This window comes from Cydia pomonella, unplaced genomic scaffold, assembly GCF_033807575.1.
Source record: "Cydia pomonella isolate Wapato2018A unplaced genomic scaffold, ilCydPomo1 PGA_scaffold_146, whole genome shotgun sequence".
In the NCBI taxonomy this organism is placed as follows: Eukaryota; Metazoa; Arthropoda; class Insecta; order Lepidoptera; family Tortricidae; genus Cydia; species Cydia pomonella.
In genome coordinates, this window is record NW_026907789.1 from 42,959 (window position 1) to 62,229 (window position 19,271).

At 39.8% G+C, this 19,271-nt stretch overlaps 1 protein-coding gene across 1 annotated transcript in view; it reads right to left on the reverse strand.

Annotated features, from left to right (window-relative positions):
- Positions 1–1,884: 1,884 nt before the first annotated feature.
- Positions 1,885–19,271, reverse strand: part of LOC133533268 (zinc finger protein 3) — a 72,919-nt gene continuing 55,532 nt past the window's right edge. Inside the window, exons 2-3 of the mRNA XM_061872226.1 lie at positions 4,057–4,896; positions 1,885–3,702 (exon numbers count right to left, since the gene is read on the reverse strand). Of these exons, the coding sequence (XP_061728210.1) occupies positions 2,789–3,702; positions 4,057–4,896 (1,754 nt within the window). The 3' untranslated portion in view covers positions 1,885–2,788. The remainder of the gene's footprint in view (positions 3,703–4,056; positions 4,897–19,271) is intronic.

Here is a 19,271-nt window from a genome sequence, read left to right on the forward strand (position 1 = left end):
AAAGAACTGGTAAACTACGTTAGAATGTCGATCGACACAAAAACCTGTAAGCACTTAACAATAGTTAAGAAAAGCTAAACCGTGCTCTCTAAAAAATATTTTACAAATATTCGCGTACACAATATTTATGTATAGAACTAATACGATTAACGTTAGGTAAAAGTAATACATACTCGATAATTGAGCAAACTTAACAAAACATGAGCCAGACCAACAGAACAGGGCCACGGTTCCAATACCTACTCCGAACTAAACTGTGTGTCAACCCTATAAGCAAGCTACGAAGATAGATTTGGCTTTAACGAAATCAGTTTGAATTTGAAATTTGGAACACTGCCTGAGAATCGTCCAATGATATGTATTTACATTGACACGCGAGAGCGTTACCAGCGCGGACGCAATGTCCCGCGATACGAACGAAACCTGTCATCGCAGTACATAGCAATACGACACTTACTTTAAAACTATTTCACATTTACTTTTAATAATATTGTTTGTAATAAATGTATAAAATATCATCTGTAATCTCTGTATACTTAATCACCTTTGTTTATATTTAAAAATTAAATCCATTTGTATCGGTATAAAAATCTAATAAGTATAAATCTGAGGTTATTCCACGGCTATGGCACTGTGTAGTATTGTTTGTATTCAAACTTTGTACGGGAGCCGGCGGCCGCGCGCGCGCGTATTTCTGTATAAAAATACTTATCAGCTATTATTGTTTAAGGCTGTAAAACACTGTGACCTACAAAATATATCGAAAAAGAACCCTAGACGACGGAGGCGCGCGCGCAGCCGCGGGCTGGAGGATCACTTAATCTGTGGCAAATCACTGTCACGGGCTTTATAATTTTCTTCGATAATGATGTTTTTTAGTAAACCTCCGAAAGTTTGATAGGAAACTGAACGAGTAAACTAAACGCGAGACGGGCGCCATAAAGTTCGAGCGCCATTGTTGCGTTACAAATTTTTGTAACAGTCCAATGGGTGATAATTCATCATAAAATTGACGTAACATACTAAACGTACCTAATGCATTCAATTTGTGAAGTGGTAAAATATAATAATGCATCCAAATGTAATGTGACTCCCACAACTATTACAACTATATTAGTTTAGGTACGTAACAGTTCATATTATGCAGTAGGAAAACGAAACCATCACATATATCGTAACGTAAGCTAACTCGTCTATAGACAAACACAGAGGATAAAATGTGGGGGGTGGAAACATCCTGGTGGTGGCGGTTTAGAGTCTGCGCGACTGGGCCCACGTCCCGACATCGATATATCTCATATATCTCCTGTCACTACAAGGTACGGGCTCGTCTGAACTACTATTGAACGTTCTAGGGCTACCTGTAACTATCTTGGACGCGAAATAATCGAGGACGCATCAATCAACACCAGAATATTTCCACAACGCCATAAATTCATATATATCTTTATTTCTCCTATTCTAAATATTTATTTCGCGATGAATGATCGAATTGCTTGGTAATTCGAGATAGTCTAAGCTAAAATTAGTAATAAGATTATTCTGGCATTCTCCGTCCCTCGGATCAAACTACACAAAGCACTTGGCGACATCACACACGAACCCTAATTGGTAAAATTCGCTAATCTCACTCTTCGAAATTACAATCAAATCAGTCGAAAGCGCGGCAAAAGCCGCGGAAAAAAGACATAAGCACAATTTTGAATAACTCACGACGGACACGTTTACGTCACATTAAAATTCCGAATTCCAAATTGTAAACAAGTATAATACGTACAAATGAAATGTACAATTTGACAACTCTTTCTCTAGAGTCGGTCCAAACATCCGATCCCAAGTTACGCTAAGTGAGCGAATAGACACTAAACTACCTAGCTATCACAGTCCTTTCTCAGTCTGACCCTTTCCACTAAATGCATCTCAAATTGTCACATCGTTGAAAAAACTGGTAACAACCTAATCTAGGCCAACTATAATAGAAGCTTGTAGAAAAGTTTAAAAGTACTACGTTATTTGGCACTATGTGTTACGAAGATATCGCAGTAGCTCTAGTTCATTAAATGCATTCATATAATTTAACAGAAAATTTAGTATTTACTAAAAAACAAAATGTCATGATGGCAAAAGGTAACCTACGTTTTTGGTTTCTTACTTATCTGTTGATGTTTCACTTCAAAAAGCTTCTGTTTCACCTAAAGTTATTCCCGAACTTATACTTTATCTAAATTTTAAGATATTTTGAGCATTTCATTCCCTATATTTGCCAGATCATATCTCTTAAAAAACTCGTAAATAAAATTAACTTAATAAGTCTAGAAATTATGTAAAGTCATTACAAATAGGCACACAACGCCGAACCTACGACATTCATCGCGAAATATGCTCGTGGTAAAAGATTCTAATCTTATTTTAGATTTAAACGAAGACTTTTAAACGTCTAATCTCTGGTTGGATCCGTATATCGTGAACAATTCGAGCTCGAAGAATCACCGAGAAACCTAACTCTTACGTGGTAACTTAATATTACGGAGCAAAAACTCTATCTGTACTCGCTTCTCAACGGTAACACTATTCGTGACGAACTTTATACTGTACACTGCGACTCGGAGAGTACAAACTGGGTATTTAGTTATTTACAGACCGAAGCTCGTTTACAGCGATCTCGTATATGATAGGCGCGGAGCGGCGCTCGTATACTGAGCCTCTAGTAGAGGCGGTCGACGGCGTAGAGGTCGTGCGACGCGTGCGGCTGCGGCTGCGCCGGCGGCCACCGCGGCGGCGGCGCGGGTCACTGCGCCGGCAGGCACGCCAGCGGCGCGCCCGGGCCCACGGCCGGCTTGAACTCCTGCGACGTCGGCGGGAACTGCTGGAACGGCGGCGCGTAGCACTGCGGGAAGTACAGCTCCGGCTTCACCACCGCCGCCGCCGGCGGCAGCGGCCGCGGCGTCTTGTTCGCCTCCGCGCGCCGCGCCTTCGCCGCGTGCGGGTTCATGTGATTATCCACGTGCTTCTTTACCTCCGGCTCCGTGGCGAATCTCCGCCGACAATTTGGCATAGGGCAGCAGAAAGGACGGTCGCCCTGGTGCGTCCGCGTGTGCTGGTCCAGGATGGCCTTCTGCCGGAAATCTTTACCGCATTGCGTGCATTTGTACGGCTTTTCGCCGGTGTGAATACGGAGATGCTGGTTGAGAATGGTCCGCTGCCGGAAGAAGCGCGGGCAGTACACGCATCCGTACGGTTTCTCGTTCGTGTGTATGCGGAGATGCTGCGTGAGATGCGACTGCTGCCGGAATCGTTTCCCGCACTCGGGGCAAGGGTACGGCCGGGATTCTATGTGTATGCAGCCGTGCTGCAGCAGCGTCGACTTCTGTTTGAACTCTTTTTGACAGATCGGGCAGCGGACGAATAGAGGCATCGCGCGGCCGCCTAGCACGTCTGGTAACTTGCCTCCCTTCAGATATTGTAATGACAGCCCCGAGCCGAATACCGTGTGGTTGAGCCCTTTCGTGTCTTTGAAGTACGCCGGGTACTGCGCCGTGTCGCCCGGGGAGAAGCACGACCCACGTTGCTCCCCGTTCTGGCCCTCCGCGTCGCCAAACGTGGACATCACCTCCTCCTTTCCCTCGTCCGGGGGGAACGGCACGTCCTGCGGCCACAACGTCGGCGTGGTCCCGTTCTTGAAGATCAGATGCGGCGAGACATCTGGAAAAATCGAACAGTTTGGTCAATCAGGTGTTCGGAGTCCGGGATATAACGACGGGGTTAATCGAACTAGGGACGGTTACAGGAGCGTCGAACGGTTCGCGCCGAGGAGATCGAGAATTTGTTTGATAGGAAGGCCAATGGATGCGAGACCGAGTCGAACGTGCTGGGGGCGGCGGGGAGCGCGCGCGGCGCCGGCAGGCGCTCCGGGCGCTGCGGGCGCCGCGCGCGCGGAGGAGGGAGGGGCATATATGTGTGAATAGCGCTCGCCTTGGTGTGTGCGGACGTGCTGGTTCAGGATGGCCTTCTGGCGGAAATGTTTGCCACATTCCCCGCACGTATATGGCTTCTCACCGGAATGGATGCGGAGGTGCTGGTTGAGGATGGCGCGCTGCCGGAAGGAGCGCGGGCAGTAGACGCAAGCGTAGGGCTTCTCGTTGGCGTGGATGCGGAGATGCTGCGTGAGGTGCGACTGCTGGCGGAAGCGCTTGCCGCACTCGGGGCAGCCGTACGGCCGCGAGTCCGTGTGAATACGCTCGTGCTGTAGCAGCGTCGACTTCTGCTTGAAGTCTTTCCCGCAAGTCAAACATTTGAACAGCCTCAGTTCCGAATTAGGGTTGTGTTTGCGCGGCTTCGGCGGCTCCGGTTGAACTATGTCAGGTAAGTGGCGGAGTTCGGGAGCTCCGTATTGGTCGAGCGGGCCTTCTAGCGAAAGAACGCCTCCGTTCTGTTTTAGGTAGTGTAGCGGGAATCCGCCGCCACCTAACATATGGCTGGCGGGTCTGGTTTCTTTGAAATACGGCGTGTACTGTTGGTTCAAGTCTGGCTGCGGTATGAAGCAGGGTCCGCGGTCGAGATGGTCCTGGGTTGGTTGTGTTTGTGGTTGGTTTTGGAGCTGCTGTTCGACCTGCATGTGTTCAGGTGAAGTTTGCTGTTGTTGGACTTGCTGCTGAGCTTGTTGCTGTGCGAGTTGCTGGGCGGCTTCTTCTGCGGATTGGTCGGGGGGCGGGGGGGCTGGAGGGTAGGGCGAGGGGGCAGGGGAGGCCAACTGCGGCTCGGGCTGCGGCGAGGGCCCGCCCGGGCTCTGGTGTTGCATGGGCTGGTAGCCGCCGTCGAGCACGCCTCCGCCCCACTGCGTGCCTGGAGGAGCCCGCTCCACGCCATCTTTGTATAGGACATATGGTGCTGTCGTGTCTGAAAATAAAAGAAAAAGTCGGTTGACATCTAGTTCTTATTAAGTAAATAAACAGAGGAAAATTGTATGTGAGGATTACTTCGGGTTAGCAAGTGTAAATACAGGTGTATTGTTCACGTTATCCCTGTTTTCAAATATCCAACTTATATTACCTCCACGTGACCTAAATAGTCTATCGGCTTTGTTTCCGTATTCAATATGGAATATGCTTTCGAAAACGTCTGGCACTGCGGGCGTGACATTTTATTAAATTCTTCGCCTGCAGTTATGCGCTACTGAAACACGCTATGTGATTCACGCTACCCGAAATTCACTCGATTTATTGCATTACTTTGCATTGTTGCAATTCTACTGATAACTTTTTCGGGGGTGTATCTTCCTTGATAGTTTAATTTTGTTTTAAGCTTTGTTTTAACGCTGATAAGGTTTATATTGCCGTGAGAGAAGTTGCTTCGTACGTAGCGAAAGTAAAGGATGGAATTGCTTTGCAAAAGTTTTTGGTTCGTGATAAGGCACGCTAGGTGACGTGTTGTATCCAAGAGCTTAATGCAGACGGTTTATAGTTGCTTTATTGACTAGGATTTGACATGGCATGACTAGGGATTGAGTTATGGAGCTCGGTGTGAATTATATTAACATTTTTAGCAAAATAGCCTTAAAGATGAAGAGTACGTTTTATAACTAGAAAGTAGAAGTAAATTATATTAATATAGTGTATTACCGGTAAATATGATAAAAGTATTGTTAAATTAAGACATTCCGGCTAAATTCTATTCTGCTGTCCTAAATGCTAAAGCAGCTTTCAAATTCAAAGTTTTAAGACGAAATACCTCCTTCTGTTTAGCGAAAACGAGTTAAAAAGACTGAAATAAAATGCAAATGACTTCGAAAGTGTCCATCTTCATTGGAAAAGTGTATAGCAGTCGGCTCAGTTTCTAATGACCGAGTGAACACTACAAAACGCGGGAAATGTTTCCGGCAATAAGGAAACAAATGGCGGATAACGCAACCTAATGTTGTGGATACTGTTTATGAGACTTGCGATGCGAGTTTACTTTTCTTTGGAAATTCAGTGAAATATTCCTTTGAATTTTGTAAGAATATATCTTGTAAGAAAGGCTTGTATTAATTGTATATATTTTTATTTTGTGAGTTCCACCGTAGCTAAAAAACTACTGAGCCGATTTTGAAGTATGAGGTGTCTTTCGATTCCTTTTTAAGGGGCTCACTGATTACCAGTTCGCCGGACGATATCGGCCTGTCAGTTATTCGCAAAAGCTGACAATCGCGAATAACTGACAGGCCGATATCGTCCGGCGAACTGGTAATTCGTGTAACCCTTTAGGGTAACATAGGTTAAAATTTTAAGTCTTTGTTTTACATTTCTCTACATACATTGTCATGAATCCACATCAGTCACATCACATCAAATTGCTGCTGTTATCGTAACATCTCTTGACATCATGAAGTGGCTAATACATGTAAAATGACCGTCAATTTACAGTATCAAATAACTGCATTAACTTAACCAATAAAAAACCTAATTCGGAGCAACAAGTACATATATTTAAGCCCGTATTACACGATTTACACGTGTCGCTCAAACGAATGAGTAATGGAACTTTGCGGTCACATTCTCTTTGCGGTCAACGTTTTTGACAGCTAGATCAGATTCCCTCCAAAAAAAACAAACTTTCATATATTATCTACTATACAATAAAGCCTAAAATCGCTTAACTGTGTTACAATTTGGACAGGATAAGTTATGTCGTAATGTCGATGAATCGATGACTGTTGGACGTTGAAGACAAATTTTAAGAGTTAAAAATATGGCGTTCTGTCAGTTCTGTACGTGTAACACCGAACGGGTATTTTAAATTGAATAAATATACCTAGTTATTAAAATTAAGGTTCATTCTTTCAGGCATTTAATCAAATAGTGACTAAACTTTTTGTACAAACCAAAACGCTGTGCAAAACAGGTTTTGCTCTTTAAAATCACTAATTTTGTTAATAATGTTATTATTGTTGGTTATCACATTAATCATCATTGCAATCGAATAAAACAAAAGACTTAAAGATTCTTTCTTCTGAAACACATTGTTAAAAGCCCGATCTGTCTTCTGGCCACTAACGTACTTAGTCGATTAAAGATAAAATCGTGCTACTATACAAACTTATCGGCCACAATCTTAACCATATCTTTATTTCGGATCGCTCTATGACTATGGTACGCTCCAGTTTAAAATTGGAATGTGCTCGAACAAATTAAAATGACCGTTGGTGTTCAGTTGTTTTGATTTCAAATTAAAGATGTTGCTTTTACAACGATGATTTTTGCTAGTTCATTGTTTATCGTTTTTTCGTGCGGTTAGTTGTAGACTCAGATCCTAGTTCCATTTTGTCTTAAAGATGCAATGAAAATTAGGTATGTTTATTTAAATACCGACACAATTTATAAAGTCGATTTTGTTCTCGTTTATCTTTAAACGTAAGTATTCCTCGCAATGTAAATCGAACAAAAGCCTTACCATCAATTTTACATCTTACAAACGCAAATCTTATAACTCTTATAAGTAAAGTACTTTTCATACGTCATTCCAAGACAGAGATTTATGGCTGAATAACATCTGTTTATAATCGTTCGATGCGGAGGAAACGTCAGATCCCGTCACGTCTGGGCCGGTCTTTATTCTTCCGTCTCATCCACTCGCTTATCCCAGAGGGAGAAAGACAGATTACGTTTCGATTTTCTTTTTTCAAATTTATAATGACGTTTCTGTATCTGTGGGCTTTTTTATACGCCGGATGGCTCGGCATGTGGGGTGTCACTACGAATTAACTTTTTGTTTTAACCCTTTTAAATTATAGTGGGATGGAAACGTGTGTGTGGGTTTGTTTTCGTACCGGAGTAAGTAGTTATTTAGTTAGATTATAAGTAGGACTTAGATTAATCAATATCTACGTAATGCGGTTTTTAGCTAAATTCTATAATGCACTTTAACTGTTCATGCTGAGTTCCTGCTGAATATATTGATTACTATCTTTTTTGTTTTGTTACCACAAGGTCTAGGTAATATCTAAAACGTTATATAGTAAAGTCCCTATAATATTATTATTATTTAAACTTTATTGCACAAAATATATACAATAATGTACAAATGGCGGACTTAATGCCAAATGGCATTCTCTACCAGTCAACCATAGGGCCAAACAGAGACACTTACAATTGATGCAGAGAGAGAAAAAAAAGTCAATAAATTAAAAAGAAAAGCAAACTAATATACATATAAACTACATATATATATATATCATATAAATACAAACATACATACATACTATAAATATAAGACACACACACATATAAAATGTAATATAATAATGACTGCAATTTAATTATATTTTACAACAACATGAGTTTAGAAAATAAATTAAAAATATATTTTCAATTGATACCTACTGTTTTTTTCGAAATCGCTCTAGAAATTCTAAAACCACAAACTGCGTCCTGAAATATTAGTTCATATTCATCTGTTGTACACATTCCAACTTGCATTAGATCAGGAGAAATATAATGCTGGGTCTAAATTAACGTCAAATAAAAACATTTAAAATCAACCTCATCACTATTTTGAAAATTAAAAATTATTTAACAGTACATATGGTACTTTACCGCCCTAGTGCGGCAACTAGTAATATACGAGCGTATGTCGACAGTTTAAAGGGCCATATTTACTGTAAAACGTTGTACAATACACGTGCGAAAAGGTAATGTCCTACTTATGCGCACTTGTATCGTAATGTACTATTCAGTTTGTTTATGTCAAATTGGGTCCCAGGCTTCCATTTAGGAAACCATATATTTATAGCACTTTTACTTTCTTTTTAAGCAATAAGACTTATATTACAGCACGTGGTGGTGGGAATGCTCGTCGCGCGGGTTTCCACGGAGTATTTCTGACTAAAGGGTTAACATTCATCACAAATCTCACACTTTAGATGCAGCATACTACGTAGTACGGACTCGCTGCCATTACACATTGGAGTCTGTTCGGAAAGAGAGGGGCCTTGAATTTATTGGGCCCCATACATTCCACGACTCTTCTCTTTCCGCACAGACTCTAGTCCTGATTTTTTTTAATCATCTGCAATCATTTATGGGGTGAATATAAAGGTCATACTGAGCAACTTTTACTATGGGGCCAATTTCGAAATCGCGAAAAAATATTGACTCCTATACAAAATATCAACATCAGACCAGCCAACATGTACCGACCATTTTTTTTCTGGTAAATCTAGAAGAAAAGAAGAGAGATTGAAAAATATAGGCGTGAAGTTTGGTTTTCTCTTGCATTTCGCTCTTTTGTCTTCTGATGAATTGGTTTGCCAGGGTATGACATGAGATCGGAACTTCTTATTTCAATACGTTCATATTTATGAATTGGTTTGCATTCCGCAAAAGCTTGTAATATGTAATTATAGCTTAAGTCTTTTAAGCTTCTTTTTAGTAGAAACTGCAGCTTGATTAAGGTACAAGTTACAACAAGCTTTAACATAAAGTCCAAATTATATGAAAATATGACGTTTATTTTGGCACTTCCATATTTCCTCACTTCACAATCGGTTAAGAGCTTAGATTATATGTAAGTTACACGCAAATGTTAGTGCTTGAGAAAGGAGACCTAAGCCCTCCGAAACATGTCGCGCGAGTGACTAAAAATACGTGAGTGTAATCCGTAGAATTATTTTAATGTTAGTATGTCTCACGGCAGTTTAAATTCGAGTATTAACTAAATTTAGTTTTAGCGGTAAACATGTTGTAATACAAAATGGTGTAGGAAGATACCTCCAATTAAGGGGGTGATCTACGTAGAATTATTCAAGCAAACGAGCGCATGATATTTATTTATTTATTTAATATTTTGATTTAGGTAACAAGGCCCATATTACAAATACATTATAGACTAACATACATATACATTTTATAAAATTAAAACTAAACACTATTTGGTTACCTCGCCTCGTGATCGGTTCATAAAGCGGCATCTAAAGCCGGCAGTCTGTGCACGTAATGTAAGTAAATAGTTGGAGGGTGTAGAATGATGGATGCATGCAGTGATTAATTTAAATTAGGAGTTAATTAGGGTGAGTTTGGTCGGAGATATATCTTAGAGGGTTGGTTTAGGAGGAAATGGGACGACCGTTTTTACATACGTACTTAGTCCCCATTTTCCTCGCTAGATATGAACATTAATATGCTACCATAGCAATGATGTTTGGTTTTTTTTTCGATGGAATAGCCATAAAAATGACCCGTTTTGAATGCTATGGTATATAAGGCCTGACCTACGGCTGCGCGCGCACGGAAAGTGGTCGGGTCGAAACGAAACTGGTCCAGTCGGCCCGCCCTTATCTGCGTCCGCGCACCCCTCGCAAAACTAATAAATATTTCACCATCGTGAAGTTTGGTGGGCTCCTCGCCTATTCAATAGTGACCAGGTGATGAAGCAGGTCCAGTCCATAGCAGGTATTAGAAACATTTCAATCCCACAGAGATTCTATTGACTTCTAAAAAAACAGTTTTGAAGCTAATCATCAGCGTGATGAAACAGGGGTCTCTATAGGTCACAAGGCCGGCTCTACGGCTGCGCAGAGCAAGTGGTCGAGAACGCACGGGTGCCCGAAACTGGTCCAGTCCGCTTCTTCCCGCGTCCGCCGTTCAAAAAAGTTTATTTGATATACTACGTCGGTGGCAAACAAGCATACGGCCCGCCTGATGGTAAACAGTCTCCTTAGCCTATGTGCGCCTGCAGCTCCAGATGAGTTACATGCGCGTTGCCGACCCACTTCGCACCCTCGTTGACCTCTGACAACCTCACTCACCGGCAGGAACACGACACGATGAGTAGGGTCCTAGGGTCTTTTTATTTGGCTGCGGTTTTCTGTAAGGTGGAGGTACTTCCCCAGTTGTGCTCTGCTCTAGATCTAGAATGACATCCGCTGTGCTGTGCCCTACCACACAAAGCGAGATGACATTCGCAATGCCCATACCTCTCTTTTGGACGTAGTTTAAGGACGTACCCGGGTCCAAAAATCTATTAAGTATTTATCTTCGTATAGTTAAAACCTATGCCTTGCCTTCTGTAAAATACTCCACCGTCCAATCCTATTGTCAAGCGTGGTGAAACAGGGGTCTCTGTGGTGTACAAGGCCTGACCTACGGCTGCGCAGGGCAAGTGGTCGGGAGTGCGCGGGCGCTCGAAACTGGTCCAGTCGGCCCGCCCCTTCCTGCGTCCCGCTACGGTCGGCAAAATAACTTATTTTAACGTTTATTATACCTATATGGGTTGGTTGCACAAAACGTTACAACGTTCGCAAAATCTTATTTTATCGTATTGTAAATTTCATAGTTCACTGCTGATTACTTTGACTGTCAATTGTTGCTGTTGCAAGTGGCGGCTGGCTCTAAGTATATTGTCGTTTAGTACCCACAACACAAGAATTATTCAGCTGACTATGGGACTTGGTCGATTTTTGTAAGATTGTCCCATAATTTATATAGTTAAATTCCAAAGCTAAACTTTAATCCTTCCAAATAAATGTTTATAGTTACGCCTCAGAGCTCTCTGCTCGCAAAAATAGTTTTATTTAATAGAGAAACTAGAAATGTTACTAATAACTCTTAATAATGTTCGAGATATCAGTGCAGTCTCAAATAGTCTACATGACGCTCTATGGTAGATGTCGCTAGTCATATTCCTGAGGCGTAAAATAATGATGGAAGTATTCGTTGTTATTGAGTACACTTCTATAGCAATTTCTAGAACGGTGTGTTTGTGTTCCACAAAGCTGCGAGCTCTACACTCGCCCGAATCGGTGTATTATGTATTTTATAATTTATCTTTTATTAAAAAGAAAACATCACATAATTATTTATCTCTGATAAATCAGTACGACTATGATGACACAATAAAACCACAATTTGCGGGATTGTGAGTGTAATTTTAGTTACTAAAATGAATTATCTCATAACAGTCATAAAATACATGTAAATAAATGTTTCTGCGCACCGTACCGGGTTCACGGATGGTCGCAGACGTCACCCGTTCGGCAGGATCCTCGGATTAAACCCTAATGCACCCGAAAACACCACCCATCTTCCTTAACACACTCCAAATAAGACTCAAAATATAATGAAAAAGGTTTCTGCGCCTGCGAAGTTAACTTGGTCACTGTTCAAGCGAGAATTGGTGTAAGAATTGAGATATAAGATAATCTTTATAAGTTCTTGTGGTTAGTTGTGGATTTAGGACAATTATTTTTGATTGCACCGATATAATGGGTCTATAAGTCTGCTGGGTGGTAAATTGGTAATAAGTAATTTTGATTGCTTTTTAAATCGGTTGAGTTACTGAAAAGTTTTTTTATGGACTTTCACATCTTCAGCGCTAATTAGGTTATTAACAACTTATTTGGACGGCTTTCTTGGCTAGTAGTGACCCAGCCTACGAAGGAGTTCGAATGCTGGGCATAGAGCATTACTTTTGTGTTTATCACCAATATTTGTTCCTGAGTTATGGATGATTTCTATGTATATACGCATTTATACACGGTGCCTGCGAGGAAGCGGAAAGATTTTAACAATATATTCCGGATCGTATTTAGAGACAAAAATGTCATATAAACTTTTTTTTTAATTCGCCTAGTTTCAGAGTTAATACCAATTAAAAAAAGTTTTTTTATTGTGTTTCAGTGCAAAACGCCTTTTGGATGTCGAAACTATGGGACCTAGTTTAGACGTCATTATTGACAGATATCAAAGTGACAAGGATTATTTCGAATAGAGTCTGTTCGGAAAAAGAAGAGACGTGGAATGTATTGGGCCTCATACATTCCACGACTCTTCTCTCTGAGAGTCTGTACTCTAGACTAGTTATTACGAAAAAAATGTACCAATTCATATGAATCCATAAAATTTCCAAGAACATGCACTTACTATGTATACAAAAAGAAAAAAAAAACAAAAAAACCGTTTTGGCGGAATTTATTTAAATTTGTATATATTTTTTTCCTTCTTATGACCTCAGGAATTACGTGGTTGATTTTTTTCCGTGTCCTCGCGGGCACCTTGTATATAACAATTTTTTTTTTTTTTTTTTTTTTTTTTTTTTTTTTTTTTTTTTTTTTTTTATCGTCGTACTATATTTTTTGTATATCGTCGTCTACTACGAGTATACATATATTACCCACAACACAAGCTACGAGTATATTGAGCTTACTATGGACTAGGTCGAGCTATGTAAAATTGTCCTATAACATTTATTTATTATTTCAGTTACTTTGTGTCAAGGTTTCGTTAAAAAAGTTTCATAGTTGTTTATAATTTTTGCCAATTTAATTTTGCCCCAGCCATAACATGCGAACATAAAACCTTCATAAAAATACGTCTTACTTAAACTAAACATAATTTGTTTACACTCATTCGTACGAAAGCTGGTGTTTTTTAAGCACTTTAAGCTATGACTAACATTGTATGTATATAAATATACATTATTATGACTCGATTCTCGAACATGTTACGAGTATGTTGGGGGCATTCCACAAAAACGTCTTTGTTGGGGACGTGACGCGTATGGCTTAAGGTAGATTCTTTTTTTTAATACTACGTCGGTGGCAAACAAGCATACGGCCCGCCTGATGGTAAGCAGTATCCGTAGCCTTTGTACGCCTGCAACTCCAGAGGAGTTATATGCGCGTTGCTGACTCTAAACCCGCCCCCCCCCTCGTTGAGCTCAGGCAACCTTACTCACCGGCAGGAACACAACACTATGAGTAGGGTCTAGTGTTATTTAGCGGCGGTTTTCTGTAAGGTGGAGGTACTTCCCCAGTTGGGCTCTGCTCTAGATCTGGAATGACATCCACTGGCTGTGCCCTACCACACAAAGCGAGATGACATTCACAATGCCCATACCTCTCTTTTGGACGTAGTTTAAGGACGTACCCGGGTCCAAAACAGTTAAATGTCCGGGTTAGTCCGGGTCTACAAGCTAAGTTGGCAGCGATTTTGATAGCCCACCTGTGCAAGTGGTAAGTAAACGTCATAATTTCAAGTTTGACGTTTAACATAAAGATTGCACTGTCTGGGCTGTAAAAATCGCTGCTAACTTATCTTGGTCTTACTCTAGCTTAATATCCTGCAAAAATATTTAAAGCTTAGCTATCGAACGATATCATGTCATTCATGCCAGATATACTTTTGGCTTCTTAGGTTTATTATTTGGCTACAAGTCTTCTTCTTCTTCCTCGCGATGTCCCGGCATTTTGCCACGGCTCATGGAAGCCTGGGGTCCGCTTGACAACTAATCCCAAGATTTGGCGTAGGCACTAGTTTTTACGAAAGCGACTGCCATCTGACCTTCCAACCCAGAGGGTAAACTAGGCCCTGTTGGGATTAGTCCGGTTTCCTCACGATGTTTTCCTTCACCGAAAAGCGGCTGGTAAATATCAAATGATATTTCGTACATAAGTTCCGAAAAACTCATTGGTACGAGCCGGGGTTTGAACCCGCGACCTCCGGATTGCAAGTCATACGCTCTTACTGCTAGGCCACCAGCGCTTTTTCTAGGCCACCAGCGCTTTTTCTAGGCCATCAGCGCGTTTTCTAGGCCACCAGCGCTTTTTATTTGGCTACAAGTATAGTATTGTAAACGTATATGTCTGTATTATATATGTATTGAACCTTGGCTTGTGCTGTAGTTAGGCACTTGTGTGTGAAACTGAACAGTAATTATATTTGATCTTTGTTACATTTCTTTTTTAAAAGTGAGAATCTGTAATTGGCCCTGTATTTCTATTGTATCTTATAGAAACGTTTAAAGCAGTTGGATTTCCATGTATGTAATAAAAATAAATAAATAAGATTATATGTATTCTGCATATATAAAAATAAAAATAATAATAATAATGTATATTTGTTCCTGTGTCATGGGTGTTTTCTATGTAGTTAAGTATTTATAAATATTTATATATCATATATTATCGTTGTCTAAGTACCCTCAACACAAGCCTTATTGAGCTTACTGTGGGACTTAGACAATTTGTGTAATACTGTCCTGTAATATTTATTTATTTTATTTATTTAATGTATGTATAACTATAGTTATATTGTTGTAGATTCAATATGTATAAGCATTTTCTTTAGAGCTATGGAGTTTCCAATTTAGTTTTATGCACCTCTTAAATTAATTTATAATTTCTCCACTACCTAAAGTTTGTCTGGGAGAGATAGCTCTTTAGCGATAAGACCGCCTATTGTTACTTCTTCTTGTCTTTATGTATTATGTTTGTATCTCTGTAAATGTTATTTTTAGGTTGTGCAATAAAGAAGATTTTTATTGTATTGTGTATATATATATATTTTGTAAGCGATTTCTTCCAGACAACCTTAGGGTAGTAAGATATAAATAACAAATAACAGGAATTGGGTACTTGACACATGTTGAATATTATAACAAAATTTAGTTAAATGTGTAGAAAATGAGCCATCCATTATAAAAAAGTGGAATTCAAACAATTATATTAAGATTATAAAAAAATACAAGGCTTCGAAGTCTCAAAAATATTTTTTTTTTGTCTTTCAAAAATAGAAATGAAAATGGTACCATTCGATTCCTTACATTTTATTGAAAAATAAATTTTAGAACAACTATACACATAAACGCAATATTTCAGGGTCAAAATGGCAATTTCCTTGATCTTCCATACATTTAGGACAGACTTATATGATGTGACGTCACATCACCTTATCATTTTGTTAGAGGCGTTTCAATCGTCGAGTGCGAGCGTCAGACTTTAACTCTCATTTCTGATCTTTGTGTTGCTTAAATGCCATGAGTCCTATATAGACATTTGATCCTCAGGAAAATCAAGATCGTTTGACATTATTTACAAAAAACAGTCAAGTAGCCAATAATAAGATTACACATACATACATATGCAATTAAATAAATACGTAGTGTACAATACATCTATAGTAAAATATATATTAGATACATACTGGACCTTTCTTCCTACAGGTAACTAATATTCATCAATACAATTGTAACAAACCCTTTGTTTCTTTGGCCACATCCAGTGTCCATCACCATGCTTGCAAGATTTGACCCGAATATACATACATTGCAAGTTAAATAAAAGCTTGTAAACATACCGCCCCATTGTAATGCACCATTGGCGCCCAGACAAGTTGAACCAGAATAAGGCATATTAAGGTATAAAATATTTCTGATCTAAACATTGACGAGTTTCATTAAAGCCTTTTCTAACTTTACTTACTACTGTATAACAACATAACCCACCCCGAACCTCGAAAATATAATCTTGTCTTTCTCTATCACTCCAATAATGTAAAAGCATTAGAAATTGAGATAGACGATCTTCTCAATCGTGAACTTATAATGGAACTGCGATTGGAATAGCACTCGTTTTCATTGTCGATCGCAACTTTAATAGCGACACACATTAGACCTTATATCGTTGCAATACGATTCTCGATTGGTCAGTTAATTGTGCCACTCGTTTTCATTGCCGATCGCAAAAGAAACACACAATAGTGGACTTTGCGCAGTTGCATTAAGGTCCACGCCTTCTACCAACTATGGTGCATATACTCGTACTGAAGTGAATCAGGCACTAAATACAGCGTCTAACACATTGTTCGGAGAACCGATTACTGTCTATTGGGTGATTTTAAGACGTGCTATTTGCTACTGTTAATTTTATTGCCTTTAAGTGTTTTCGGAAAATTAACATTTTGAATAGTTTATATAATTATGTTAGAATATACATATATATGTAATAAGATTGAAATGCCAGTTTAGTTTATTCGCATATTTAGTTGGAAAGTGTTTATTTATTTCCTTAAATAAAAGCAGTCGTGAACGTATAAATGTGTCAACAATAAATAACCTGAACATTGGGGAGAAAGAATCATATTTTAACGTCGTGTTAATTAAATTGTCGATGTCCCGACGTAACGACGTCCTTTGTCCGCAAAAAACACTGAATCACTCAAGGAAAAGACATGTGAATGAAAATTTTTAAAGACAAAAAACGTGTGTTGTTCCGCATTCGCGCGCTTTTCATCGCTCGCTTACTTCGGTGGCATGTCAAGTAGCCTCCGAGTCAACCGCCATGCGTGAATCGGAACGTAACCACGCGAAAGTGACAGCTCCTTTTGGCGGGAACGCGATTCAGCATGTCTGGCATTGGGTTCTTTATCCGGCCGCCATCGGTACCGGTTGTACGCACGACACTCCGTCGCGACAATTTATTTCGGTACGGGGCAATGCACTGTACACGCAGCCAAGGGATCGCAGCGAATAAATGAGAGTAAACATGAAGGGAAAAATAAAACGTAGACGGTGACAAATCAAGGCTGTTAAATATAAGCTAAGCGAGTGAAGGGCTTGCTTGGCTAATGAACGCTGCTGAGCCCTTCAGTGTGCTTCAGTCCTTGTAGGACTAACAGGTGTCTAAACATGAATGTTACTGGTTCTTATTACAGCAGATTCATGGTCTACTTTTGCTTAACTGCTCACGCAGTTAATATGTGAATAGGTGGAATACGACTCGTAATATTATGAGCTTAGAAAATGAACTCACAGAAAAATATGTCTCTAGATATTTATGTTATCACTTTAAAAGTTTTCCGCATTTTCCCCATAATAAGTACATGAATAAGGCTTTGGAACTTTTGAATACCATCGACAGCTACTTTAGATAAGGTCAGCCAGGGCACTTGCAAATTGCAACTATGGGGCAAATGCAACTACTCTAAAAATACCCGGGACCCGGGTACGTCTTTAAACTACGTCCACAAGAGAGGTATGGGCATTGTGAATGTCATCTCGCTTTGTGTGGTAGGGCACAGCACAGCGGATGTCATTCCAGATCTAGAGCAGAGCCCAACTGGGGAAGTACCTCCACCTTACAGAAAACCGAGAGACTACTTACCATCAGGCGGGGCGTATGCTTGTTTGCCACCGACGTAGTATAAAAAAAAAAATACAAGGAGTCAAGAGCTAGATCTAGATCCACTTATACCTTCCTTTATACTGGCGAAAGTGTGCTATACGATTGGCTCTAGCTGAGTAGTGGCATGTGCCCTGACCGACCTTAGTTCAATCAAAATATATTTCAAACACTCACTAACCAATTTTTTCTGACGTATAGTATCTCAGGATACACATCATTTATACAAAACATGATCTTGATTTGCAGCATCACTGTAAATCATTAGAGTGGTACAATATAATTAAATGCGGTGTCCGCGCATCGAATGCAGACAACAGAATGGCATTGAATGCGTTCAATAGGATTGTGCTCAAAATAACGTGGCCTTTCAGATTTTGAAAGCAAAATGCAGTAATATGTAAATGATTAATTATAGAGTGGTTTTTGCATAAAATAATCAGTTCTGTTACTTCTGTTTGTTTGTGTTTTTTGCCATCCCACGTGTTAAAATAGCATACCTACAGTTTAGATGAGTTGTGGCGTGAACAGAAAGTTCTAATATATTTAATTAAATTAATTGTTTAACTGATGTAAATGCATCTAAATATAAAGGTAGTAAGTAATTTAAGTCATCGGCAGTATGGATTAAAGAGCAATGATACGACAATTTAATTGTGTTGCTACGTATTTGTTCAATTAGCTTGAAAATATACTAATAGATGTAGGCATCAATGCTGAATAACACATTGAAAAAATCAACTTTGAAAAATTCGGACCGATTCGAACTTTACGATACGTCAAATATTAGATACGACATGGATCGGATATATCAGTGTCATAATAGTACATTACGATACAAGTGCGAAAAATAGGAAATTCGAAACGAGTGGCGATAAATTAAAACACGACCGAAGGGAGTGTTTTAAATCGACACGAGTTGCGAATTACCTATTCGCACATGTATCGTACAACGTTTTACAGTACATATGGCCCTTTAAATGTTCGACACAGTAACATAATATGCTACTTCTCGCACTAGTGCTATAAAGTAGCCCCATATGTACTGTAAATGACGTTTTTGTTTGAAGACACGTCAGTTTTGACACTGACATATCCGATCCATATCGTATCTAGACCTAATATTTGACGTATGTATCTAAAAGTTCGAATCTGGCCGATTTTATGCACTACTTGTCGTAATGCCTGCAATTTAAGAAAATACTTTTGATTGGGACATTCAAGGCCAAGCAATAACATAATGTCCCATTCAGACAATGCCTCTTGTAATTACATCGAAAACAATGTTCCGGGACAACTTGACAACTCGACAGGTATGGTCAGTCAGTACTTTTAAAACGTA